Below are 27,552 nucleotides of genomic sequence, written 5' to 3' on the forward strand. Positions count from 1 at the left end.
TTTGTGATATTTATTGCGACATTTAAAACATTAGGGGAATAATTTTTTAACAGTAGTACGTAAAAATTCTAATGGTGAGGGTACAGATTGCTGCTACCCGATCATTACAAGCAAATCCAATTTGAGGTTTGAAACAGCCTTTGTAACAGGAACTAGCTGCACTTTCACATGTGTGTACAACAATTCACCTTTTCGCTAGGTAATGGGAAGCCACACTCCTTTCTTTCCCAAGGGGGCCAGGGAACTACGGTAGCCTTTGCATAGCACAAATTATGTTCATTTGCATAGTTAGCATCAGTTTCATAAGGCAAAATGTGTCCTCTGCCTGGTTTGTCCATTCAAGCCGCTGTGAAAATGGCAGCCTCACCAAATCTGCAGAGGCAGGGAGCGGAGTGCAAAGGAGGATCTGTGTACTTTTTTACTTCCAACCAAACAACAGTTCCTGAACTCATTGAATACCATCACAGGTCCATGAAGGTGTCGTGATCACGTCTCTCGCGATAGTTGCAATACATTTCTAAAATCATATCTAATTGCAACAAAGATACACACGCTGATATTTCAGTTTTAATGTATAATAAAAAATAAAAAAAAGCCCCCCCAAAAAACAAAAAGCTTTTATGTTGAAAACCAAATGCAGGCGCTTCCGCTGTCAGTGGCACACTTGATGCGGTTAATTAACGGTATCTGTTTCCTGGATCGCCTCCTCAGCAGGACGTGCTCCACTCAGTGGCTCAGCCCATTCACGCATGCTATTGTCGTCACGAGGAGGAAAATATGGTAGAAGTTATTATCCCTCATTAAAACAACAACAACAACCCCACCAGGATCAATAAATGGTAAATAAATTAACCCAGTAGTGCATTATTATTGCTTATATACAGACAGCCATACATTAAAACGTCAACAAAAAATATGTATAATGAAAATCTATGGAAAAAGAGATCCAACACCCTATTTCTCCTTAAAAACTATTATGTAGTCCAATAGTCCTTTTTTTTAAAATAACAGAACAGTTGCTCATGTATATATATGTATTGTCTCTTTTTTCTTCAAATGTATTGATTGTCTTTAACTTAATCTTATCTCCTTGCCATCAAAGTTCAAAGTTCTTTTATTGCACAAGGAAACAGCATGATGATATGCTATTTTGTGTTATTGTGGCAAAGCACCGAAGCAAATCCCTAATAATGTTCACACCTATTTGGCACAAACACGTATCACATTTTAACCCTAACCCTTACCAATAAGCTGAAGGATCACAATCTAATGTTGAGAAAATGTACCACATAAGGACAAAGTAATGTGAAAATAATGTATTTCAGTAAAACTAGATCATGTAGTATTAACTTCTTTGTACTAATTGTAAAAGCAACACTACTGTAGGAACCCAAACCCATTACATAAGAAACAAAATAAACAAAGTATTACTCATGTTTCACATTAGGGTGAAGTCATATTTTGTGTTGTCAGCGCCCCCTTGTGGGAGTTTGAAGTCAATGTTTTCTGCTTTACCTCCCTGCTCCTCCACTAGGAGGCAGTAAAGTCATCCATGAAATGCTTCAATGACTTGACTGCTGTCAGAAATACTAACTAACGTTCTTTAAAACACCAGAGTGAACGGATTATTGTTTGTATTGTTGTATGTGAATATTAATAGTTTCTATAGTTTGCTCTTAAAGCAAAATTACAACATTTCAATTTTCAATTTCATTTCATTTGCTCAGTGGTTCAATTTCGTGTGTCCTTTTTGGTGGAAAGTAAGACGAGCACTTGAATGCAACACTTTCCCATTAACTTAACGCAGAGGAAAATACGCTCTCAACAAGTTATGTTGTTCAAAAATGTGCTGAAATCTCACGCTGCTGTGGTCAAGTTATCCTACATGGTCAACAAGCGGCAATTTTCTGACATTTATGTTAAAAATCCAGAGGGAGCAGAAGGAGCCGGATCTATATCCGGTTTTCAAAATAAAAACATTAACGTTAAAAAAGTAAAAAAGAAGCATCTTAAAAATCATTATTCTAATAATATTTAGATTATTCAGATTTGTGGCTTAGGGAATATAATGACCTAATTTAAAAGCAAATAGTGGTTATGAGTAAATAAAGTCTCTCTCAATTCAATTTCAGTTCATTAAGAGCTTTCTTGGCATGGGCAACATAAAAAAATAAGAACAATTATAAAGACACGTAGTGACAAAATGAAAACATGTATATAAATGCTGCTGTTTTAATAAGAAAACTAATAAAGTCCATGTATTCACTTTATGTGCACAAATATGACCATGCAAGACTATTTCCCAGGATAATTGCACATTAACTGTAAACAATGTCTTGTTATTTATTTATTATGAACATGAGTTCACTTTAAGTAAAAGCCCATTTACTTTGAAATCCGGAAGTAACCCTAGATAGGCTTTTTGTGAGAACTTTAACGTGGTTAAAAATGTATATAAGTCGTCTTAACGATTTTAGGTTCACTACTGGTGATAATATCAACTCCGTGTGTAACTTTTGTTACATTTTTAGCGAGACAACATCCTAAAGTCACAAACAACACCGTGGAGCTGGTGCTTGTGATTTTCACCGCAAACTGTAGAATAACTGCGCAGTTAGAGAGACACCGCAGTTGACCGCTGAGCTCCTGGGTTTGTCAGCTTCAGACCTTGAAGACTTTGATATATAATGCCAACACGTCAGAGTCAGGAAACAGCTCAATAAGAGCGTGACTCCACTTCTCCAGAGGTTAAGCTGGTCTCCGACCAGCTGAGATGGAACCGCCCCGCTCACATTCACTGTATTGCCGCTGTTGCTGGTGGGACTGTCCAGCCCACAGGGAGGAGGAGGAGGAGGAGGAGGAGAAGACGAACAACTACTTTTATCGCGCTGTCATGTTGTTAAAGCAGTTCAGAAGCCCACAGACCGACTGACACTAACATTTCATGGGTACATTTTAAAGCCTGAGCGCGGAGAGAAAACTACTCCACCACCACCTTCTGAGCGCGTCCTCCAACTTTGCTCCCCAGCGTCCTCTCAAGGCTCCTGCTCATTTTCCTACGGTGCTTGACGCCCAAATATCGTAGTTTTCATGGGTAAACTCCTTTCGCCCCCGTTGTAGAAACTTCTCTTGGTGCAAATTTGGTCAAGATGCAGCTTCGTACGGTTCTGGACGTTAATGTTGTGGATGTGCAGAAGAGAAGGAATCCATCCAAACACTATGTAAGTTCAAATCTCCTTATTCATCTGTGTCTGTGATGTCACACTGTGCGCGGGACATGGTGGCGATATGTCGCGATTATCGTGATTCACGATGTCATTGACAATAAATACATCAGTTTAAAACTCTTAAAAACCCATTTAAATCACTTAATAGTACAATTTTCTATTTACTTTATCTTCATATGGTTCATACTTAAAGGTTTTTATAACATTAGAAACATACTTGTGGAACACTGATAAAAAAAATCTTAGTTTATTTGTTTCCCATGTATATGTATGGAAATATGGATGATCATATACAATGATTTTTCGATTATTAATCAATTACTAAATTAACAGTCTACTGTTTTGATCATATTTTAATTGTGTTTTACAGTATTTTTTTAAAGAATTAAAACAAGCCTTCTGATTTTTCAGCTTTGTAAATATGAAAATGAATATTTTATGGTTTCTTTGCTTCATATAACAAAGAAATAATTTTACGCGAGAACGTCATAATTTCCAGGTTTTGTGAAACACTAATCGCTATTTTTCCACATTTTCTGAATTTTTATGGACCAAACAACTACTCACTGAATTGAGAAAATAATCAACAGATGAATCGATTATGAAAATAATCATTAGTTGTAGCCCTAAATAAATGGAAGTACTTTTTATTACGATGCAAGGTAAAATCATATATTCTTGGTGTGTTAGATGCTGTTAGATGTTTCAGTAATACTTGGTATTACTTAGTATTTAGCAGTCTCAACAAGCACAACCTCAACAGAACACTGGTTAGAGCGCTCCATGCAGTCAAGGACACTGTCACAATTTTATTTAATTAAGAAAAGAGTCTTTTGGGAAATATCACAAATGTCCAGCTGGTCCCAGCAGCTGGACAGACATGTTTGATTGACGGCAGCTGTCCTCACAGACGGAAGCCAGAAAAGTTAAATAAACCCAGGTTGTACCTTAAAATCCAGAGTTCTGTACCATATCAACACACCAAAGAAATAATTAAAATGTTGTTACAGAAGAGTCCATGTCTTCTTTAGAGGATAGAGGACAGACATGTGTGCTGTACCAGAAAAACAACAAATATAAGAGCAATCAGAGGGCAAAGACCTCAGCACCTGGTAACATCTTTAGGGGAATTAATTGCAGCCAAATCTGTAATTTGGATCAAATCCAAATGAAACTTTGTCTGGTGGTTGTGTCATATGCACAACACATTCACAACACTTATTCCTATTATAAGAGACAGGGATTTCTTCTGAATTTTATATTTGTTATGATATCATCAGTGGGTAGGTTCTTACCAAAATTCAATGGGAACAGACTTGACTTGGTTATCACAAACTTAAAGACAAACCAATGCCAATGAAAACAAAAAGATCCTTGGCAGAGTTCATTCATTCATTCATTCATTCATTCATTCATTGCCTACCGCTTTATCCTCCACATGAGGCTTGTTGGATGTTAAAAATCTTTTTTTTGAGGCTGTGTGATCAACCTCCCGCTCTACAGTAAGCTGATAACAGTCAGACAAATGAAGAATACATAAATACATAATACATAATCATATATCATCCTACACTCTATGGTGTCTGATATCATCTGTGATCTCCATTATTTCTGTGCAGAAACTCCTACAGGGTTACAGAGTTCGGACACTCCCTGTTTCTGACTGAAATGACATCAGCTCACTTTTTCACATGAAGAACTTTTAGTTCTAGACTGTTCTAGTCCTAGTCTGCAAGGAATCGACGTAGTTCTTCTTTAAAGTAGCAAGGGTAGGTCAAACAGTTCTAATGTGCTGGAGGGGTTTTTACCATCCTACAACCTCTTTACACTCATGTGAGAACCAGGCCAGACACATTCTCATGTAAACATCATCAATGGGAACAATGGTAATAGACTGGGACGTCATGAGTTTTACAAAAAGCTGTGTAGACACAACTACAACTACAGTGAGGGGGGTTGGTTTGTGAGTTTTTACATCTCAACTGAATGAAGAACTTTTTCTTTGAACTTTAGTTGAGGTGTTGGAAAAACCATTGTTCCGGAGATAAACATTCTTCAAATCCATGTACCAGTTTGTGCAGCATTGCTTAAGGTTCCTCTTGCGGTTTTAGTTCCCAGGGGAAGTTTTAAATGACCACCAGAAGGAAAATACGAGAGAAATTCTTTGGATCTTAGCAGAAATAGAGCTGATGTTGCAGTTGGGCAGATTATTCGGGTGTGTGGCTTTTGTTTTTGACTGCAGTTAATCCTTTGAATCTCCCTGAAAGCGGATGGTTTAGCTGTCAATAAAAACTTTTACAGAGACAAACGACCACAAGAAGAATTCAAGAAGAACAGTTAAGAGGTTTGTGCACTCACGAGTCTCCTCCTCCTCCTCCTGGAATATCTGCAGATACAACCCAGTTTCAAAAATCGGTCAAGATTTTAATCTGAGCCCAGTTTAACACGAAAAATGCGAATGCCCCATTCTAGAGACAGTGCCAAAAGTCATGGGAACAATGAAGTCATTGAAAAAAAAGAATTGTAATCTGACTGAATCATTACTGCGTGACAGAAACATCAGCTCAATCGTCATCCTCTGGAGATCATGAAGATTATAAACATACATCTAGTATTTGATAAGCATGTTAGTAACATTAATAGGAGCATGTAAACTTGTTAGGAATAATCATCTGTGTCTGTGGACTATAAATGGGCAGGAGTATTAGATTATTGAGTATTTAAAAGATACAAAGCAAATGTCAAACCTGTGTTGTTGTGGTGACAGCAGCTAGAATTTAGTGAGTGGATTTAATGTGTTTGTAGAAGTGATGAATTTTAAGAGGTTTCTTGAATGAAAAAGTCAACATGCTGTAGATAGAGCTGCTTCTTTTAGCTCCACATGTTGTGAACCCTGATTTTCTTTTACGAGCTCTCATGAGCTAAAGTTTAGAATATTTGACGGCATTTTTGTTAGAAATGTCCATCATCATGATGCTTATTTTTGTTTTTGGGCGACAGCGTACCACAGCCATTACTATCCACTTTCACCTGTCCAATAAACATACAAATTTGCAATTACTTTACATAGTAATGAATATATTTGTTTATTATTCTTTTTTTCTCTGGTGAGAATTTGTGTTGTCGATGACAGTTTTTCTGTACTATAGTTTGTTTTTGTATTGATTTATCTATATCGTGACAATAGGACTTTAAATTATTTTGGGGAAAAAACAAATAGCGTGGTCTTTTTTATCAATTTATTTATTAGTGTTATCCCTGGTTTTGAGAAGAAATGTGTTATTTTCTTAAAGCCTGGTGAACACTCAACATGACTATGTATTTATGGTATTATTAGCAGGGACAGCTAAATTAAAGCAGTTAACGTAAATCTTAAAAACAAGTAATATACTACTGTCCTGTTAAATTTCATTACTTAAGCAGCATGTATTGATTTTAGAAACATGTATCGTGGGGTATTGTATATTCAGCTTTAGTTTAAGGAGGGAAAGCAAATCACAATGCTCAGCTCTGTTGAATTGCAGTAATTGTAGAATCATAATGAATCAGCAGCCAGGTATTGTGATACAGTCACAGAGTGACAATAACATGTTGTCCCAGCCCTTCTTTTAGATTTAGTCACTCCCCCCGGTGAGAACAGCCTCCCAGTGCTGTCATCATGACTGTACACTTACGTTTGACCACATAGTCTAGTCTTGGCATTGTCTTAGAGACCTCAGTAATCAGATCCGCTGAGCCACGAGACATGTCTCAGCGGTGCTGCAAAAAAATCAATCAGTCCATCAGGTACAATTGGATTAATTAACCTGAGAGTTGGGATCAATTGCATCATCCATCTCCCGCCTCCCAGAGGCCTCTAAACACAGGGCACATGCTTTCCCCTTGGGACGGAAGCCGGAGGTGACGGTTGACTGGGAAGTCCCCACATGGGAGGAAGAAGAAAAATCAAATCTCATTATCTATGAGCTAAGCAACTGAAAATGCTTATCCGGTTTCGGAGAGGAAAGAAGCAGCTCTTTGTCTTTTGTCCCCTCTGTTAAAGTGTGACTTCCTCCTCAGGAACTCATGGCACCAGAGTCAAAGAGTCCATGGCAACTAATTCTTGTTTACATACATTACAAGGGGGGTAGGTCCTTTCAGAAGACATGAAATTCTGCTGTAAATCAGTGGTTTGTGCAGATTATTCTGAATGAAAGCCCCTCATCAGATAGAGACTTTAATACCCAGAGTAAAATATGTCAGTCAGCCGTATATAATCATAATCCATGCTAATTCAATGCACATGGGCCCCACACTGTTCTGAAAGTCTGTATTGTTTACTTGTTTTGACTCCACTGCAAAGAGAGTAATTATTTTTGCTTTTTAATTGTAATAAGCTCATATGGTGTCTGCGACTTTAGGATCCAAGCATCAACCATGAACGTCATTAATATTGCACATTAATTAGCTCGCAAATAAAATGTGCTGCTCTCAATTTATGTCTTATTGCTTATTCTTATGCTGCATTGCCATAGTCAGACGGATCATGGTTCTTTTGGGATGCGTCCTGACCTCACGCACCCTCTGCTGTTGCCTAAATTCAGAGTGTTCAGTCATGCTGTCTGCATCCAATTAGCAAGCTGCTGCGGAGCTGGTTCTGCCTCGTCGCACACTCTTGCTCTAATGAAGTGTGTGCTGAACGAGGACTCTCTCGATTCAAAGCAGTAACTGATGTCCTCGCAGATTGCCACCATATGTGTAAATACTGCCTTTGTAAACACTCGGTGCCATGCACGGAGATGAAATTGCATGAGGTGCAGCCATCTGTTTTCCTACCCTCGGGGTGTGCGCGATTGTTCGGGGCGGGACCATATTGTTGAAGCAAATAAAGGATTTATTTTAGGAAAACTTTTGGCAACATTTTTTTTTTTTGGTCCGTAAATGACTGACGTCTGCCAATGGAAAAAAAAATATTCCCACTCCAGCTTCTGTTTTGGTAAACACTTCTTCCGTGTCATTATTCCTGGTGATAGATAGAAGAGGTGGGAGTTGTTGACATAATGGGAGCATCATTTGTTTCCACAGAGAACTCAGGTGGACCTAAAGTGTAAAATGCAGCATGTGACTTGACTCAGTTGTTATTAACTTTATTATCACTTTACTATCACTGACCTGGTCCTTTTAAAATCCAAACTTAAAACATATATACACGTAACATATTGTTTTTCCAATCTGCATTTTGTGTGTGCACCGCATTGCAATTTTTAAGTAAAAATCACATATAAACTAAATAATTAAAGACATTAATAGGTAATTGAAAAACTAAACTTTGACTTAAAAATTAAGTTTAAGTGATTGAATGTAGAATTTAGGATTGGGTATTGAGTAATAATATCCAATATACGTTTTCACTACTTTGCCAGACACTATAATTAAATTCTCTAGGTTTAGATCTGGGTTAAAAAAGTATGCCGCATGATGACATTAATGCCTTAGGTTTCCAAAATTTCATATCGAATGACAACATTTGTTGTTAGAGGTAACAGAGGAAGTTCCATACCCAGTTAATACCACAAAAGTACTGGAAGCTGTGTTTTAATAAGTTGGTCTCTTTAAATCTGTTGGACTCACTTCTAACCACTGATGGTTTTTCCCTGTGTGTGTGACTCAAACACATGTACTTAATGAGTTTATTTGACCCCCGGTGACCTCTTAAAGTTAAGTCAGGAGGGAATGCACTTTGTGTCATTAGGATAAGCCGAGCTAAAGCCACGCCATGTTATCTTTGACAAAGTGACATTGCTCCTAATGGGCCTCTCTTGTTTGTGCTTCTCTCACTAGGTGTACCTCATCAATGTCACTTACTCCGACTCCACTTCCCACGTCATCTACAGGAGATACAGCAAATTCTTCGACCTGCAGGTTTGTCACAACACGGGCAACACGAACCCAAACGGGGACGTTTCTTATAAAGCAATAAAGCTTGACATTGTGTGTTAATTATAGCCGTAATGTTCCTTCTTCATATTAAACTCGGCGGGGTCAGTTTTACCAGCAGCTGGAAGGCAGATCACTGAAAAGGTTTTATATTAAGACTTCTGGACTTGGCTTGGAAATGGGCAAATAGGGGAAATCCAGTCAGCAGACGCAGCCCAGTCTCATGTTTATAGCCTGCTATAAAGATATGCCTCCAAATTATTTTGAACTCAACAAATCCAGTCCTCGGTGCAATTTTGTGCATGCATTTGCAATTTGATGTGTTAACGCCGTAGTTTTAAACCGTCTGTTACATTCAAATCATTGCCAAATGTGTTTAAATAATGCTAATTAAGCCTATCAACTCCACATGACTCTCTGTGGGGACATTCCTCTACACGGGGAATCACTTTACATCACAACTGAACAGGCGAGGAGGAGGAAGAAGCACACTGCGCGAGTAAAACGAGACAGTTTCATACAGCAGCGTACCAAGAAGATAGATTCTACCCTTAAAAATAAACCTCGACTTTCAGCAGGACTTCATAATCGTATTTTTATCACAATTTTGGCTTCTCACGCACATGATCATCTTCAGCAGACAGTGCTAACCTAAACTACTGCCTAACTACATGCCTGCATGTGCCAACCTGTCTGTGTCTGCACCTCACATTTCCCTGGATGCAGTCAGGACAAGTAATAGACAGATAGACTGTAAAAGACAGATAAACAACATAAAACTCTGTCTGTGTGAGTGAACATTAGGTCAGATCAGGACTGCAGTGTTTTGGTAATTACTCAAAGGTCCACAGGGGGCAATATAGGTTCCACACTGGCACTTGTAAGTTTATTTCTGGTTTAGTTTAAACAAACACATGTTTTGATTGAAAGATAACATTTATCTAATTCCTTTTATTATAAAAACAACAACAAAAAACACTGGAAATGTGTTTACTCATGCAGCTTTTAATCCCTGGTCAAATGACTCCGCAATACATGTGTTTTTTTTATTGGATTTGGCTCTGAACAGCTTTGTTTTGAACACAAGACAATTTTTTCTTAATCCTCTTGAGTTTTTGGTAGCGGTGCAAATTCCAGTGTCATTTGTGTTGCAATGCACTGACGCACATACATCTTCCTGCCGGGAACATGTAAATAATAGCCATGAATGTTTGTCATAGGGATTTCTTTTATTTTTATAATCAATTAATTATCTTTGATTATCTTCTCGATTAATTGAGTAACCGTTTGGGTTGTAAAATGCCAGAAAATTACGAAAAATGTCCACAAGCCATTTCTTTGTTATATGTAGCAGAGAAACCAGTAAACATTCACATTTAAGAAGCTGAAAAATCAGAAAAACACTCGACTATCAAAGTAGTTGACAATTAATTGAGTAATCGATTCATATTTGATTAACTGAATAATAGTTGCAGCCTTAGATTGAAGCTAACCTTACTTTTTTGTCCCTCCTTCATTCGGATCAAAATGGAAAGACAGTAAATGTGTCTTTCCATTTTCTTGGCACAATCATGATGTCATGATGGCAGTGAGATTTGAGTCTGAAAGATGCTCAGGAACTCGTCTGAACTCCAGTGTGAGTTATAAACCTTAATCAGTTAATTCCTTATCCAGCATTCTCTTGTTCTGGCCGTGGCTCTTCTCTGATAACCCCTGCACTTTACAGTGCCACTGGAACAGAGGAAACCCTTTGTTTTCTGGTCTCCTGGTAATAGCCAGGAAAGCTCTGCCCTGGTCCATGAGATAGAAACAGAGCTTCTCTCCTGTCTCTGTAAACATTGGTCTTGTCCATAGATCCCTGCTGCCGGGGTGCGTTTGTCTGGCCATGCTAATCCACAAAGAACAACAGTCGGCAGCTGTCTATACAGAACGGGTGGGGATGGTGCGTTTTATTGCTCCTTATATGAACATACAGTCGTGTATAGGTGAAATATGGTTCATCTGCATCAGCAGTTCTGGAGTGAAGAGGCGAACAAAGCGAAAAGACAAAAGGCAGTGTCTTCCACGCGAGATAAGACGTCATGTAAACAAACAGGTGCTTAAAATAATCAGTGGAGAAGGAGGAGGATGTTGTTCGGGTAATTGAAGTACCAATCCCAGAATGCTCTCAGTGAAACAGGAGGAAGTTGTGGTCAGGAAAGACGGTGGGGGTTGGGTTAATGGACAGTTCTGGAGCCTTGAAGTTTTGAAAGACTGAGACGAAGATCATTTCCAGTGGTGTTTGAAAAGAAGAGAGAAAATAAGTTGTTTCTGCTTATTCCGTTGTGCTTCCAATAATGGTTTGCACTCGTAGCTAGGTTTGCCACATTTTACATTACATTACATGCTAAATGACATCTAGTAATTTGGGAATGAACTGAATTCCCAAATAATCCAGTCAGAGAAAATACATTTCATTCACAGTTCTTCAGCAAATATTGGGAGACAGTTTACTGAGATAAGCAGTCGATGGCACAAAAGTGGGGGTCAACCTAGAAGGATATGAAGGTACAACTTGATCACCTGGTTTTGTATCAATCACCTGGGATCATCCACTCGTCTGTTGTTTTCGCAAATATTTCCTGTGGAACTTGAACTTGATTAAAATGTCTTCAATCAATCCTTCAAACGTCTTAAATGTTAGCACACTATGGAAGTATTTACAACTTTTATAAAAAAGGTCTCAAAGTAATTGTAGTTGGAGATCACACAGACCAGGAAAGCAGAACCAAAAACAACAAAACAATGCGTTTTTCAAAGGTTCCCGTCCAGATGTTCAGAGCAGATGCAGCTGCGTGCTAGCTAGCAACCTGGGCCAGGCACTTTATCCTGGACGACATGATGTGTAAATTCAACAAAAACTGGCTTTTCAACTAAGATGTTGCTGCATGGCTGGAACTGGTACCATTTTTTAAATCGATAATATGCATAAAAACCGGCGGACGGAAACCCATGCAGTATAACTGTCGACCTTGTCTCACTTCTCTGTCATCCATTTTGAAATTTACCGACTCTTCAGGCAGAAACTGAACCTGAGTCTGTGTTTTTGCCAAATTACACTTACAATCTTTTTCCAAACTCTGCTTAGCCCCATGTTTTTGGAGCACATCCGTGTGTTTAATGTTCTCTCTGGACTGACGGCGAAAATAAAAGAGAAAATGCATTTTTACACCCGTTGGCCTGACAAACGTGACCATGATCTCATCTGATGAATGAAAAGTTAAGTAAGGTCACACAAAAGATGAAGAAACGCCTTGGAGAGCAGATAGCTCACAATGAGTCCAACATCAGACAGCACTACATACACAGTAACTCTTCATCAAACAAAAGGCACCTCTGCTGTTTGTCTTTTAAACACGAAGAAACCATTCTCATCGCCAGACAGATGTCAAGAGGTGCACTCATTGCCAGTGTTTTAAACATCTCCTCTGCACTTAGCATAACTCATAAAAACTCCACTGGGAGGCAATTATCATAAATTATCAAGATTGCTCCTCCTCTGTATCTCTTTCCCTGCCTGTCTTTGTCCTTCTTGCTGACTCCTGAGGTGAGACATGCTCTTTCAAACGTGTTTGTGTGTGTGTGCAGAGTTTTGTTTTCACGCTGAAAACTGCTGAGCCCGAGTTTTGCCTGAATCCGCTGTTTCTGGTGTCAAAGGGAAATGTCTCTGACCCACATTTGTCTGACGTAAGCAGAACTGGTCTGAGTCTCAAACACCAGTTTACCGTCAAGAACAAGGCAAATGAGGTCTCTCCTTCTCCTTCTCCTCCCCCCCTCCCCTCGTCCTCGCTCTCTGCAGCCTCTAACCGCAGCGGCGGACAGAGCGCACAGGCCAGAGCATTCCACAGGGAGATTGTGGAGTGTGCAGCCTGGCCTGGTTTCCTTTTGGACTGAAACTTCATCAAAGACTCCTCCGGTTGTCATTATTTTTGGATCGTGGAATTGGAGCTCTACTCTGTCCATGTTATAATTTGTCTGGCCTACATATCTGATATAAAATGGGGTTTGAACAAGGTTATTTTATTTTGAAAAGAAAGCAGTTTTTGAGAGTTGAAGCGAGAGATTCTTCTTGGTCATTTTCTTGACTAATTTGACTCTATACTGCCCCCCACGATTTCTGGTGGTATTGCTCTGTTTCGTCCGTCATCGTAAACTCTCCTACGACTGACAAAATGAACGCAAAGTATGGACGAAAGGCTTCGTCCGTCTCCGTCTTTTGCGTTGAGTGTGAACAATGTCAGACATTTCTGACAATCATTGTTTTTGACAGTTTCATAACGAACCCGAAACAGTTTTCCAAATCCCTTAATAACATGTAAGTTCAGCAGTTCAGATGCAGCGTCACAGTTTGCCTTGTGCTAGCTTGTTTGCGTACAATTATGCTAACACTATTGTTGATAAAGTCACTACCAGTTGCAGAGCGCAAGATTGTTTTTTTGTCCTGCCGTCAAGTGGCAATTAAGCGTTCTACACACTTTTCAAAATCTCATTAATATATCACACACTAGTTTTTTTTAGATTTCTTTTAGAGATTCAGACATAATATGCTAGTAGTGGCTAATGGCTAATACATACTTTGTGCGTCTTCCAGGCTTGGTGAAAAGAAAACCTTGGTATATTTTGGCTGAAAAATCATACTCCTTTACTTTACTTATATACCTCGTGGTAAGCATTGCCTTGCTCATTATTTGTGTCTTTGATAGCTAACTAAAGCATTAAAACAAGTTTTAATGAGTCTTACTGTAGATTTAGAAGTTCAGTAGTTAAGTATTTTGCTCCACTTTAGATCAGTGTGTAGTGTGACAGTTTGGCCTATGTGTGCTTGTGTGTACGCTATTATTCTATTGTTGATAAAGTGATTACTTTTTGCACATGTACGCATGAAGACATTTCTTGATACAATGCCATGTCTATGGAAAACCCTTTAAGAACAAAAAGGACAAAGGTTGTGTATAGAAAGATCTTCCTGACTGGATAAGGCCTACGAGATGAGCAGCCCAAAAAAAACGTGAACAAACTTTCCAGTGTTGCAGCAATGAGATGATGAGTTTATCCTACTTGTTTACTGGTAATGATGACACTGCCTTTAAAACAACATGCACAACAAAATGTTAGTAAATCACACACAGTTTTTGACCAAGAAGGATGTTGCACCCTAATCTCCCTGCAGTAAACAACTGTCATGTAGATGTCAAAACACATCCCAGAGATGGATTCGGATTGTTTTCCCACTCCAACATTCCTTCAAACTCCCCCAGTCTTGAGATTCCTCCGTGAGCAGCTTCTTTGTCTGCTGCACATCTCTTTGTCTCTTTCCCTCCCTTCTCGCTCCTGGGAGTGCCGTTACACTTAAATGCTCCTGATTATTGTCATTACAGTTTACAGTAGCTTGTGCGGGTTTTCTCCCGTCGTCGTAAGTCATACAAAATAGAGATACGTTTGGTGATTGAGTATGTAATGCACTCTCTTGCTCAAGCTCTTGTTCACAACAGTGTGCAGAAGGAGATGTGGAAATGTGATTGCATCATAGCACCTGTTTCCATGCAGATAATGTTCATTTTCCCAGTTGGAGCGCTTGCAGCTAACATTACTCCACCATGTTTAAAAATGCAAACATTCCGCTCCGGTTACGCCTGCTGTCCTCACTCTACCCTGCATTTCAGAGCCCCAAAACTGTAGAAGTTTGCTCTCTTGTATTTTGAAGATTTGGGGGCTGTGATTTAGCCTGGATGGGTATAAATGGATACCTTTGGAAATGAGGACGTAGTTACCTGAAATCACTTTCTGAGTGGTTTTATTCTGCTACAACTTCAACAATATTATGTGAAGTTAACGGTTTTACGTCCTTGTTGGTCAGATAAGTCGATAAATATAACTTAGGTCGTATTTTGTAGACCTGGGGACTCAAACCCAAAGGACCTGGCATCTAAACTGGTCAGGCGAGGGCTGATCAAGTTAAAAATAGTGAAACCTTTTGGGGAAAAAGTAACTGTTCAGTCAAACCTCTAGATACCACTTTTTGTTTTCCTTGTGTATCTATACCGATACCGATATCAATCTTTTTGCTTCCTTCTTCCATCTTAAAATACTTCCACATGGCTCCCATGATCACTGCGTCCCTCACACGCGTACATTTGGGGTCACATGACAATAGCACACTTTTCCTGTGTGTGCTGAAGATTTGGATTTGTCTTGATCCAGTCATTTTGAGCAGTTTTGGACCAATAACAGTGTATTTTTCTCACCCCACTGATTACTTCTGATATGAAGCTTTAACTTTCTTAAATGTAAACATATGGATGTAGCCACACACAATGTGAGACAATAAAGTCCCTGAAGCCTCTGAATTCTGTCTGATGTAGCCGCAGACGGCTCCCTCAGGGATACCGACACTCCTGGATGAGAAGCTTCTCCAGTGGCTGAGGCGTTTCCTGAAGGTGTGGAGTGAACACTCCCCATCTCTGAGGGAGTATCCTCATCCAGCTGGGAGGATGATAACATGATTAGTGTGCAGCTCAATGTGTCAGACAAACGAAAACCGAGATTTTTGGGATTACTGTACTTTTTGCTTTGTTGTCCTTCTGTCTCAGTTTTACCACGATGTTTTGTGCAGGTGTGGTTAACCAGAACTGTTCTTTCGACTCAGCCCTTTTGTTTTGCCCCTTTAAAAAAACACTACAATAACAGCTGTTCCCCAGAATATAAGTAGCAAAAACAAAAATTGCTGTCTGTATTTTGGAGGAGGGGGAATGCCTACAGCAAATTTAGAGGTTTAGCAAAGACAGCAATGGAGTGCATAAAAAAAAGAAAGAACCACAAGAAGAGAAACCCAACCAGCTCTGACTGGAGAGTTTCTACAAACAACTCCTACTTGCCCAGACAGAGTGGATCCAACTTTGTCCTCCAAGCTCCGATGCTGTTTGTCCACCTGGTTCTTTTTGGCTCAGTCTAGACAGAGAACAGGTCATTGTCTCCTCCTCCTCCTCCTCCTCCTCCTTGCAGTCGAGTACACTTTAAGTTGACGTTCAGCATCTTTGCTGTTTATCAGCAGCAGAGAACATCTGGAACAAGGCAGGGCTGCATCTGGATTTCCATGGTGCCGTTACTGTAGGATGCGATGTGTGTACGTGCAACTATGACACCGCTGTGATTTATGCCAATGGGAAACTAGAAACTCTTGTCCATGATTCAATACAGACGCATACTTAACACATTTGCATTGCATGTTGTTTTCTTTTGTTTCCCTCCTCCAGCTCTCACTGGAGCATGTCCGTACATCATATGTTTCCTTTACAGACAGGACGTATCCACACACATTTATATATGTATATATTTATATATATATATATATATATATATACGAGCTGACACATGCTTTAACATTTACTGCTACACTTGTAAGACGCTCTGTTGTCCTCCATAAAAGACTCAGCAGAGCACGTCCCATTTCTTTTTCGCATTATCTCGGAAAATCCTCTAAATGGAAACATGTATCATGTGTTAACATCTACCTCCTTTTTAAGCTCCTTAAGTGGAACTTTGCTTTTTTTATTTTTTATTTTTTTTTCAGTACTTAAGTGCAGGTGACGCAACCTTGTCTGCTGCCTCAGAGATCAAAGTGAGACTGTTTGAAGCCTTTTTTTTCACGACACAGTAGCTTTTCAGACCAGATGTAATTACACCCATGCACTGTAACAAGGAGGTCAACTGTTCCTGGAGAGTTTGCAACCTCCTGCTTGTTTCTATTCTCATCTCCGATCCGTCCACTTTCAACTCTGCGCTGATCAACTTAAAGCAGCTCAAAGGAAGCAGTTAGGATATAATGACTGTTTGCTGTTCGTGGCGGCACGCATCACACTGAATGAACAATCCCTGCTTTTGTCTCACTTCTCTTCCTCTGTGTCTCTCTTTTGCAGATGCGAATCCTTGATAAGTTCCCCATTGAAGGAGGACAGAAGGACCCCAAAAAGAGGATTATCCCTTTTTTGCCAGGTGATAAACACTCACTCGACTCATTATCTACCGCTTTATCCTCCACATGAGGGTCGCTGGGGGGCCTGGAGCCAATCCCAGCTGACATACGGTGAAAGGCGTGGTACACCCTGGAAGAGGTCACAGGTCAAACACAGACAGACAAACAACCATTCACCCTCACTCTCAATTTAGATAGTAATTCATGTTTTAGGACCGTGAGAGGAAGCTAGAGAGCTTCTCCAGCTTCGGTCGAACTGGGATTCTAACAGGTCACCCTCTTGCTGTGAGGCAACACTGCTCTGCCATGTGGCACCCCGGTCAACACAATGCCACATCAATTTTCCGAGAGAGCATAAAAAACAAGAGCCTCCAGACATTTTCGCGCACAACCAAAGTGTTTGTTACTGCTCCTACGTGGTCCATAGCGTGGCCTACCACACTGTGTTGTTTTATTCACTGCCGTGCTTCACCCAGGACAAATCAATTTGTGGTCTGCCATGTCAGTAGGAGGCCGGTAGAGAGGGATTCTGTCAGTGAAGAGAGCCATTGTTAGACAGACGGCACTGCTCAAGTCTGACCAGTGCCAGTTTGGACGTGTGTGCAATTTTGCTGTCAGTGGGTTTCACACATTAAGATGCTGATTTAAGCAGCGAGTTTGCTCGGAGTTCAAAAAGTGAGGATTTATAGATCGATTTATGGATTTAAATCCCCTTATCATTTTGTTTTTAGAATCAATCTTGCATCAGACCTGTTACTGAAGTGTACTGAACCCCACACTCGTAAATACCATCCGTTATGGAGATTAACGATCTGTTTATTTCAGATATAATCTCAGTAGTGTAAACACTATGTGCTCCAAGAAGCTGCACTAAATACGAGTGTGTCATGATGACACATTCATACAGTGCATCTACTGTATGTGTGAGTTATTTTCTATCACACACACCCATTGCTGTCAGGAGCAACATGGGGTTAAGAGTCTTGCCCAAGGACACATCAGCATGCAGACTAGACTAGAATAGACTGAACTAGAGCCGGGAATCAAACACACACCCTATAGTCGAAAGACGACTCACTCGACCACTGAAACACTGAGACCAACACCATGACCTTTTGAGAAAAATGAAGTAACCGGGATAAAAGATGTGGGAATAAAACACAGGGTTGTGTAAAATAAAAGTGTTGAATGTACAGCTGTAAAAAACTGTGATGAATAAAACCTCTCTTTTACCATAATAATCATGATGTCAATACATAATCTGAAAACTGATATATAGAATTTTCTTTGCCCTAAACGAGTCATCATGATGTTAAAAGTGCAGCGGTGATAGAAAATAATGTATTCACTCCCCGTGACTCATTTCTTTTACTGTTTTTTCCTCTGGGCCACTTAAACAGTTTTTACAGAACAATCATGACTGGATTCACAGTACAGAGGAACTGCTCTCTTGTACCTCATGTAAAAAAACACAATAGCGTATACCTCCTTTTTTATGCAACCAAGGAAAAGTACCTTTGTCTTTATTGCATTAGTGGCACTTCGATGTTCCGATATGATATCCTGTTAAATAAGTTTTCATCCACACGTCGGTGATGTCTGAATAATTTTCCTGTTTGACTCTTTTGAATGTTTCTTATGTTCAGTATTTCTTTACAAGTGACTGCTCTCTCTTCTCCCACAGGTAAAGTCCTGTTTCGCCGAAGTCACATCAGAGACGTCGCCGTCAGAAGACTCAAGCACCTGGATAATTACTGCAAAGTAAGGCTGTGCATCCCTTTTAAGCTCAGTGATACCGGTGTGGTTCACCACGGTTTGGACCCTTATCTGGCTTGGGTGTCCACTGCAGGTTTTGTAGGCCAGATGGCTATAGCAGCATCCGTGTTAGGAACGGTGAATACACTGCTTGGACCCAAATGCACGAAACAGGAGGCCCGATGAATGCTTCAAGAGTCTTTATTTTCCAAAATCACTTCATCACAGAAGGAGAAACTAAACTAGACTAGACTAGACTCGACAAAAACAAGACTTGACTCTTGAGTTTCCTAGCAAAAGGCGGACATGTTCTCTGCCAGCATAAACGACGCACAGAAACATGACAGAGGGACTGTGGACACTATATAGGGAAGAGGGAATCAAGGGCAGGTGCGAGTGATTACTTAAGGATCACCAGGTGAAGTGCATGAGGGAATTAGGGGAGATGTGTCGAGACAACTGAAGAAATCACACGACAGGAAGACGGGACGACGTTTACCAAAATAAAAGGGGAAGTGAAAATCAAACCCACACCAAAAGTGACATGAACTTAACGTGACTTTAAACCTAAACTAACACAAGAACTGAACTAAGCAAGACAAAAACACTAGCAGAGATGGCGCCTCGTGACAATCCGCTATGTAAATAGAGCAACATCATCAGCGTAAAACAGTGTAGCCTCCCAGCCAGCATGTCCATGGGCCCCATAAGGATTATGGGTTCCCAAGGAGGTTTGTTCATGGGTTCCCCAACTGTGTTTGGGCTTCTCATCGGTACTAGTACCCTGGAAAGGGTACTAAGTGGGCATGGGCAATTATGCAGGTCCTGCATAATTTGATGTTGATGATGAATTTGTAATGTACAGTTTATTTAAAACTGGCAAATGGCGTGTTTTGGGTTTGGAACTGCAAAAGTCACACATTCACTGGGTTGTATGCAGCTACACCCTTTAGGTGCCCAATTTCCCAACAAAAAAAAGTTGGACAGTATGGTTATTTATGTTGGGACTTTTCATTACTTTTGACAATATGTAACATCCTGGACACAATGTCCATAAATTAAAGTCTCAGACTTTCAGGGCTCGTACACATGTGAACAAGTTTAGGAGAATCCGCAAAAGTTTTTCTTTGCATTATACTTTTTATCAACACAGAACGGGTGTTTGTGGAGCTCTGAAATGCTATTTTTGGAAAATGGGTCACAGAGTGAAAACGACTCAAATTGTCACCCTTGTGATTTTGTGTATACAACCAATACTCAACTTTGGGAAAACAATGATGTCATAGTCCCACCCTTAGGCACATCTTTGTGTATTCCAGGCTTGTGTTTAGAGTCAATTTGGGGCTTTTGTGTGTAAGAAGAATGACCAGGATGGAAATAGAACTTTCCCTATATGATCATTTTCTGCGTGGATATCAGTCTCCTCTTCACATTAAATATTTGCATCTCACAGCTTTGCTCCCAGAAAATTAGCTGCAGTATTTTCAAGTCCAGCCTCTGGAAGTTTATCTCCTCCACCAGCCTTGACAGGAAAGTAACTGCTCTATCTGTGCTGCTCGTTTCCTGTCACCCATGTGAATAGGCTGCCTATAAAGGAAACGAGGGAAATGGGCGCACAGAGCGGCGGTAAGACAGAATCCAAAAGAATAAGAATGAATCAGCAGACTGAGGGTGTAGTGGTGTGTGCAGGCCGCTCCCTGACCCTCTTATTCTCAGTGGGTCAGAGCCGGGAATGTGGGGCAGGTGCGTTTGCCAAGTGTGGCAGCAGGTTTCATTTAGAGGAACTGAGCTTTGAAGGGAAAAGAAAAAAAACTTTAAAGCAACAAAACTGGATTCCCTTTTTTAAAATATTGTTTTAATAAAGATATATTTGGGTTCCTGTGCAGCATAGACAGACACATGGTTGTCATAGTTGATCACCTCAGTGTGTTTTCCTTTGTTTTAACCCTCGCTCGTAGCTGGGAAGCTGTCTTCCTTCCCCTCCACACCCTCCACATCTCCGCCTGCTCCTCTCACATTACTGACCGCACTGATAAAGTCCTATCAACTGAATCCCCACTGCCACTCAAACCAAAACAAATGCGACCTTTTAATCACATGTTTTTGTTGCAACCCAGCGACTCATTCTCCCCCTCCTTCTTCTCCCACAGGCTCTGATGAAGCTTCCCTCCAACATTTCCCAAAGCGATGAGGTCCTGAAGTTCTTTGAGACCAATTCCGAGGATCTTAACCCTCCCACTGAGTGAGTAACTGTCATTGTGTACTGCTGAGATCACACAGTTGCTGTTATATGACCTGTGAGGTACCAAACATTGCCCTCTGGAGGGTTGTCAACCACACGCAGGTTGGTATTTTCTCCTCGTGATAAACTCTCTAAAACATCATCCACATGAAAATACAAAAACACACTGATAAATGCTGTTTGGGCACCCCGTGGAAAGGGATTTTGGCTTGTAACTGAAGGAGCACCATTTCGAATCCTGACAGGTTGGGTTGAGCTGGAGTGCCTGTGAGCAAGGTACCCAACCCCATCGTTGCTAAGTGGCTGCTCAGAAGATCTGGGAAGGTTCAAAAGGTTAAGAGGACGAATCTTCCAATGGGATTTATAAAGTACAAATTATTCTTATTATTAACCAGGACCGTAAACCCTCGTTTAGCTACATCTGACACCATTAGATAATTTGCCGCTTGACCGTGGCAAGATTTTTCCCCAAATGTGTGATTTCAGAGGCCTAGCCCACAGTTCCGTACTACGATTTATGGACTGGTCTTCATTTCCATTATACTGTTCTAGCTCTACTCAACTCGACTCTCAGGTTGGTATCCTACACGTCGTGTTCCGTGACTTCATAGTTCCTTCTCGACGTGGGCGGGGTCATCATAGCACGGCCGTGTCATCGTTTTATACGCGACACACACTAGTGGCGGTCAAAGCAGTTGTTTTTCACTGTAACTGGATCATTAGAATCAGTTCATTTAAAAGATTTGTTCACTGAATCGTTCAGTACTTCCTGCATGACCGTATCACAGACTCTGTCCGACACATTCACTGAACTGAAATACCACTGAATGTGTTGTGCTTCGGCTCACGATCGCCAGATTTCCTTTGCTAAATGTTGGATTAACACTTGTTTTCAGGATTTTTAAGACTTTTTAAATTGATCTACGGTCGGGCATTGTTCACTTTGATTCGTAAGTCGGACGTCTCGCTCATGACTCTTCCGGTGACGACACTCTCAGTCTGATGACGTCACATTTTAGCACCAGATAACAGGTACTATCACTAATGGAAAAGCAAAAAAAATAAATAAATCAAGCTGAGTAGTGCTAGAAGTGTATAATGGAAAAGCGCCACATGTGAGGCAGATCCCTTTCACCCAGGCTGACCCATCGTGATCCAGAGGCTTCGCTGTGTCCAAGAGATGATTGATTGATGCCAATGTTGGAGGACTTTATTTTAATTAATGGTGATTTCTGGGAGGAGGTGACACCTGACCCCAGAACAAATGCGTGTGGGATGTGCGTAGTCATGACAGCAGATGAGCCTCTCAGTCTGGTCATTTGTCATCCTCAGTTCAAAGTCAGAGTGGGAGTAATTACAGAGTGGCTGCTCCATTACGCTCTGTGTAAATTCTGTCCTCTTTCTTTGGTACATGTTTGTTTTACGTGTGTCTCCAATGGTATTTTTCACAGTAAAACTTCAATTTAAACCCACCAAGATGTTGTTCGCACGTTCATCGACACATAAGAAGACTAAAAAAACATGTCGTTGAGACGTCTCTCTGTAACCACCACCGCTAACCTCTAACCTCCCAAAAACCCTCACACGCTAATCCCACTTCAAAGTGAGATCCTCCTCCTCCTCCAGGCTTGCAGACAGTCGTGCTCAGATTAAATTGAGATGTTGAGGTCTAAGAGTCATGCCACCCAAGTGCTGGCCGACCTGCGTCATGTCAGAAGTGACTTTTATGGTGTTGTTCTGTGGCGCATGCTCGTACGTGTGCGCACAAAGAGAGACGGCGCTCCCGCGATGCCATGTGTGAGCTGCGGTGAGTGTTCAGAATTAGACGAGTGTCCACAGCTCAACGATTTCATCACGTTTTGAGAAAAATAATAAGGGGAACTGATGAACAACACATCCTGTCAGACTTAATTTGTCCCCATAAGTCCCCAAGACCATATGTACAGTACATATACGTTACAAATACACAGACAAAAAACAGATAGAACAGGGAAAGAGTTGCCAGACAAGAACAGGAGGAATTAATAATGGTGCAAACCACCTTTTATATATGTAAAAATATGTAAATAAAGAGGAATAGTCGTATGACTTTTTCATTATCTTTATTATCACTATTTATAATGTATTTTCATTGATTTTATAAAAATGTATCAATCGGCCAGCTCAGGAGATAATAATTTGACTCAGATTTAGTTCTTTTTCATGAATTCAGGCTGTTCAACTTGTGTCCAACATGTCCTCATTTACTCCCAGAGGAACAATAACTCACAATCACAGCAACATGGATTTTCTTTTTTTTCTGCCAGTGGGCAGTTAAGCCCTCGTCTCTTACTGCCATCTAATGGCGTAAAGATGTCACTGCACATATTAAAAAAAAGGGAAAAGGTTGGAAGGAGGGAGTGGTGATCATAAAAAAATAGTTAATTATATAAATATGTGTGTGTTCTGTTGCACAGAAAGGATGATTGTTTGATTTATTGACACCCACTCACACACAAAGTGCTCGCAGATGGTTATTTGCTCTATTTTTAATATCTTGATGGCTTTATTAGATTCATATTTATACATAGAGAATTTTTTTGTGATTTTTGTGAGGCGGCATGCTGATTACTTTACTAAAGAACAGTCTAAAGACCAAAGTGTCCTGTGTTCAAACCAGAATAAAAAGAATCACTTCCTGTTGGTGATGTCGACTTGATGACTCCAGAGCTGGAGGTCAGTCCTGCAGTGGTCGACGTGAGGTCAGGCCTCAGAGTCTGTGTAATGTTTACATGCAGCCGCGCGGACACTTCACTCCTTTTGGCTCCGCTGAGGAAAACTTAATTTCTCACACATTCCTCGTGTGTTGGCCCACCTACAAAGAGCGAGCTGCAGTTACGTGTTGACAGATGGTTATTTTCAACTCAAGCTCTGGACGGACTCACTCTCACGGGCTTTGGACCTTAAATGATGTGCTTAGCGCGGTTTGTACACACATGCATGTGGGTGTGAACGTCATGTAAGCAGAACAGTATGAGGTGTACTCCCTCTCCCCTTGACTTATGCGACTAACCTTCCAAGACTTTTAATTCTAAAATCAAATACACATTTTAAACATTTAAAATTTAATATGTAAATTTAATCATCAGAGAGAGAATAACACCTGCTTTTGGAGTCGTTGATTATTTTTTGTCTTTAATGGCAATTCATCCCAGAATAAGAGAGTCACATGATCTATTGATAGTTTCAAATAAGACTGTGTGCTTCATAAAATGTTAATGTTGTTGTGAGTTCCACACTAGTTGCCTTCTCTGTTTTGTTTCATCTTGCGCAAGACACTAAACGGATTTAAAGAAAAATATAAAAATGCAAATTTCTACGCTGTAAAAATGCAACTAAATGGAGTTTAAAAGAGAGCCTGATAGTTAACGCAGTTAAAGGTCCAGTGTGTGACATTTAGGAGGGTTGAGTGGCAGAAATTGAAGATACTGTAAGTGTATATTTTAAAATAAAAGTTGTTTAGTTTTGGACTTTGACATCATGTAGAGACACTGGCATTGTTTTGGTAGTTACTCACACTTCCTCATGGGAGTCGACGGGAATTTCTGCACCGGAGCTTAAAGACAAGGGCCTTGCTTTATGGAAGCTGCCATTTTGTGCCATCACTCTTGGACAGAAGCCTAAAGGGACATGTGTTTTTTGTGTGTTTTGAAGTGGAAACTCAGTGCCAGTGATTCCCAAAGGAGAGTTGTTAAATATGAAGAAATAAATGTGTTTTTTAATCAAGTTTTAAATTGAAAATTGTAAAATAAGTGCAGTAGATTTAAAAAAATACTGTTAAATGAGGCCTATTTTTCTTTTATCGGACATAGTGTAGCAGCAAGTACTGCCATGATGTTTTGGAATGGCAGGACTAGCAATTGAAGAAAAATGTCTTAGTCCACATACATTGTTTTTTTGCACTCTGCAGTCTCACCATTAGATGTCACTAATTCTTACATTTGGACATTTAAACATTCAACTATTTCTCTAGCATTCACGCCTACTGCGGCTTTAAGTGAGCGTGTTTTTATATTCTTGTTTTTTTGCTTCCCCTACCATCCCCTCTTCAGCTGGAATTTACTGCTGATTAAACTAAAAGTGCACACAGACAGAATTGTGTGCTCAGCCTCTTCCTGGGTAGATAATATAATTCCAGCTCTGTGCTATGGGTCAGCGAGAGATAGAGAGAGAGAGAAGGTCAAGCATCGACTTTATCCCCCCCATCATTTTGTCACACCTTCCAGCCTTGTTGTGTGCAAACCTCAGTTTCATCGCTGATCTCAGGCTGATTATTGAACTTCAATACTTAAAGCTGTATTGACCGAACTTCGGGCTGTATATCGAACTTCCTCTGTATCACCTAGTATTGAAAATGTGTTGTCATTCAATATCAAATTGTGGTGCCTGAGGAGTTATTCTCTTCAGTGTCAGTGAGCCAATAAACATGCAGCATACTCTTTGACCGAGATCGAATTCCACAATGTGTTGTGTATTTTTATTTTATTATTTTGCCAAAACTGAGTTAATAATAAAAATAGTATTGATGAAAGTAGCGTTCAGGAATCAGTATCAAAGAGATCAGATATCGGGATGGGTGGGAATCACAGGGTACCTCATGATACCAATATTATCACGATACAACAATTCTGTGATAATCAATATATTGCAAGACGATCATACAGCGATGCATCGCAATATCTGTCTAACCCCTCATTCATTTGAGCAGCGCCACCGAATGCGCAGCAGAACTCTGGTCCGCCTGAAAACGTAGGTCTCGATTCGCTCTAAATGAACAAAATGCAGGAAGTGAACTACAACACAGGGCATTGTGGGTAAACACAAAACCAAAATATACGCGTGTGTAGAATGCAAACCGGGAGAAATGGCTGAGCCCATTGTTGCAGTGTATGTGTCGTATGTTCACATAACACGATAGGATTTGATGCTGCTCCGTGTTTTCTCCTTCAGTAATTCTTGATGCAGCGCCACCTCAGGCGAGGAGGGGAATACGCTGTTCAAAAGGTTTGGTTCGTTTCACTAAGGTGCGAAATTAGTGTCTTAATGCGTTAATTAAAATACCAATATTTGCCCTGGTGTATCAATTCTTGTATTGCACGAGGAAAGAAGTCTTCAGTGAATTCAGTGTGAATTCTGACAAAAAAATACTTCTTAAACCATTTCTGTTGCATTTCAAATTGTCTTAACTGACGTTCACCATCCTTGACAATACATATTAAAGCTGACTCAGCATAAACTTATTTTCTTGCCATCATATCATCTCGACATTCATGAAAGTCATAGAGAGGTTTTGTGATGTTTTGTTTTCCCCCCCACAGTATGAACGTTGCGCAAAAGATCCAACACAAACACAGCTTCCACTGTGTCGCAATCCAGTTTAATAGTGTACTCAAGGTTAACATTTGCAGCCTTATTCCAAATGTAACTTTCTATGTCGTGTTCTTTTTCATGAAGCCGAACTGGGCTGTAAGCTGCGATGTGATCGATTTGACATGTTCATTACTGATCTGTCTCGTATTTGTTCGTGCATCTAGAAGGAGGAAGACTTTGTGCCAAAAATGACGTTATTTGGAGCAACAGAAGGAAACAGTTATTGTTAAAAAATGTTTTCATTAAGCAACAACTAGTGTTTGTTTGAGCATCAGGAATCCTTTTTTTTTTATTGAGGTCAACACATATAAATTTACCATACACAGATTTTATTTGTTATATTTGTTATTCTTTTCAACAAAAGAGAAGCAGCTTCTTTGGAGCCCAGGTCCAGAGACTGAACTTGTCAAATAGTTGACTTCCAGCCACAAAGCACTAATGTTTTTGGGATCACGATCAGATGAGCAAAGACAGTCATACTTATTTTTTACGTGACAATCTCTCCATCTACAAAAACCCTCAGCTTATGTTGATTTGTGTTTAAATTTTGACTTGTCTTTGCAGACGCAGGATTAATGATCTCATCACCAAAGTAACCTGTATGTCGAGGAGTCCCACTGTAAACACAGAGAGCTGATGAACGAGCTGTAGCCTTACATAAGCTGGACAAGGTTTATCCAAACGTGTACTCATGCCCATAACTGACCATTTCTCAGATCCTGTCGGTCGGGTGTCTGTTCCCATCTGCATCAAACCTCAGTCTATCCTCAGTGTTCTCTCTCTCTCTCTCTCTCTGCAGCTCTGTTAACTACACAAGCACAAGCCAGGGCTTCCTATCAAATGTGTGTTAGAACAATTATGGAATTAGCATGTATTCAAAGCTGTAGGGCATAATCTTTGGTGATTTTATTCTGTTTGGTCTTCTAGCACTACTCGGCTCGGTATCATTCACATTGTTTTCCAATATGTCAGTGTGCCTCCTCAACGTGGGC

General features: G+C 40.2%; 1 protein-coding gene across 2 annotated transcripts in view; it reads left to right on the plus strand.

Annotated features, from left to right (window-relative positions):
* The first annotated feature begins 2,828 nt into the window (after positions 1-2,828).
* Positions 2,829-27,552, plus strand: part of LOC122781806 (SH3 and PX domain-containing protein 2A-like) — a 61,799-nt gene continuing 37,075 nt past the window's right edge. Inside the window, exons 1-5 of one of the 2 annotated variants that reach the window (XM_044045827.1) lie at positions 2,829-3,221; positions 9,048-9,128; positions 17,099-17,174; positions 18,839-18,915; positions 21,060-21,151. In XM_044045827.1, the coding sequence (XP_043901762.1) occupies positions 3,150-3,221; positions 9,048-9,128; positions 17,099-17,174; positions 18,839-18,915; positions 21,060-21,151 (398 nt within the window). In that variant the 5' untranslated portion in view covers positions 2,829-3,149. The remainder of the gene's footprint in view (positions 3,222-9,047; positions 9,129-17,098; positions 17,175-18,838; positions 18,916-21,059; positions 21,152-27,552) is intronic. The other variant, XM_044045828.1, reaches the window with a different exon arrangement.

Source organism: Solea senegalensis, linkage group LG15 (assembly GCF_019176455.1).
Source record: "Solea senegalensis isolate Sse05_10M linkage group LG15, IFAPA_SoseM_1, whole genome shotgun sequence".
Classification (NCBI taxonomy): Eukaryota; Metazoa; Chordata; class Actinopteri; order Pleuronectiformes; family Soleidae; genus Solea; species Solea senegalensis.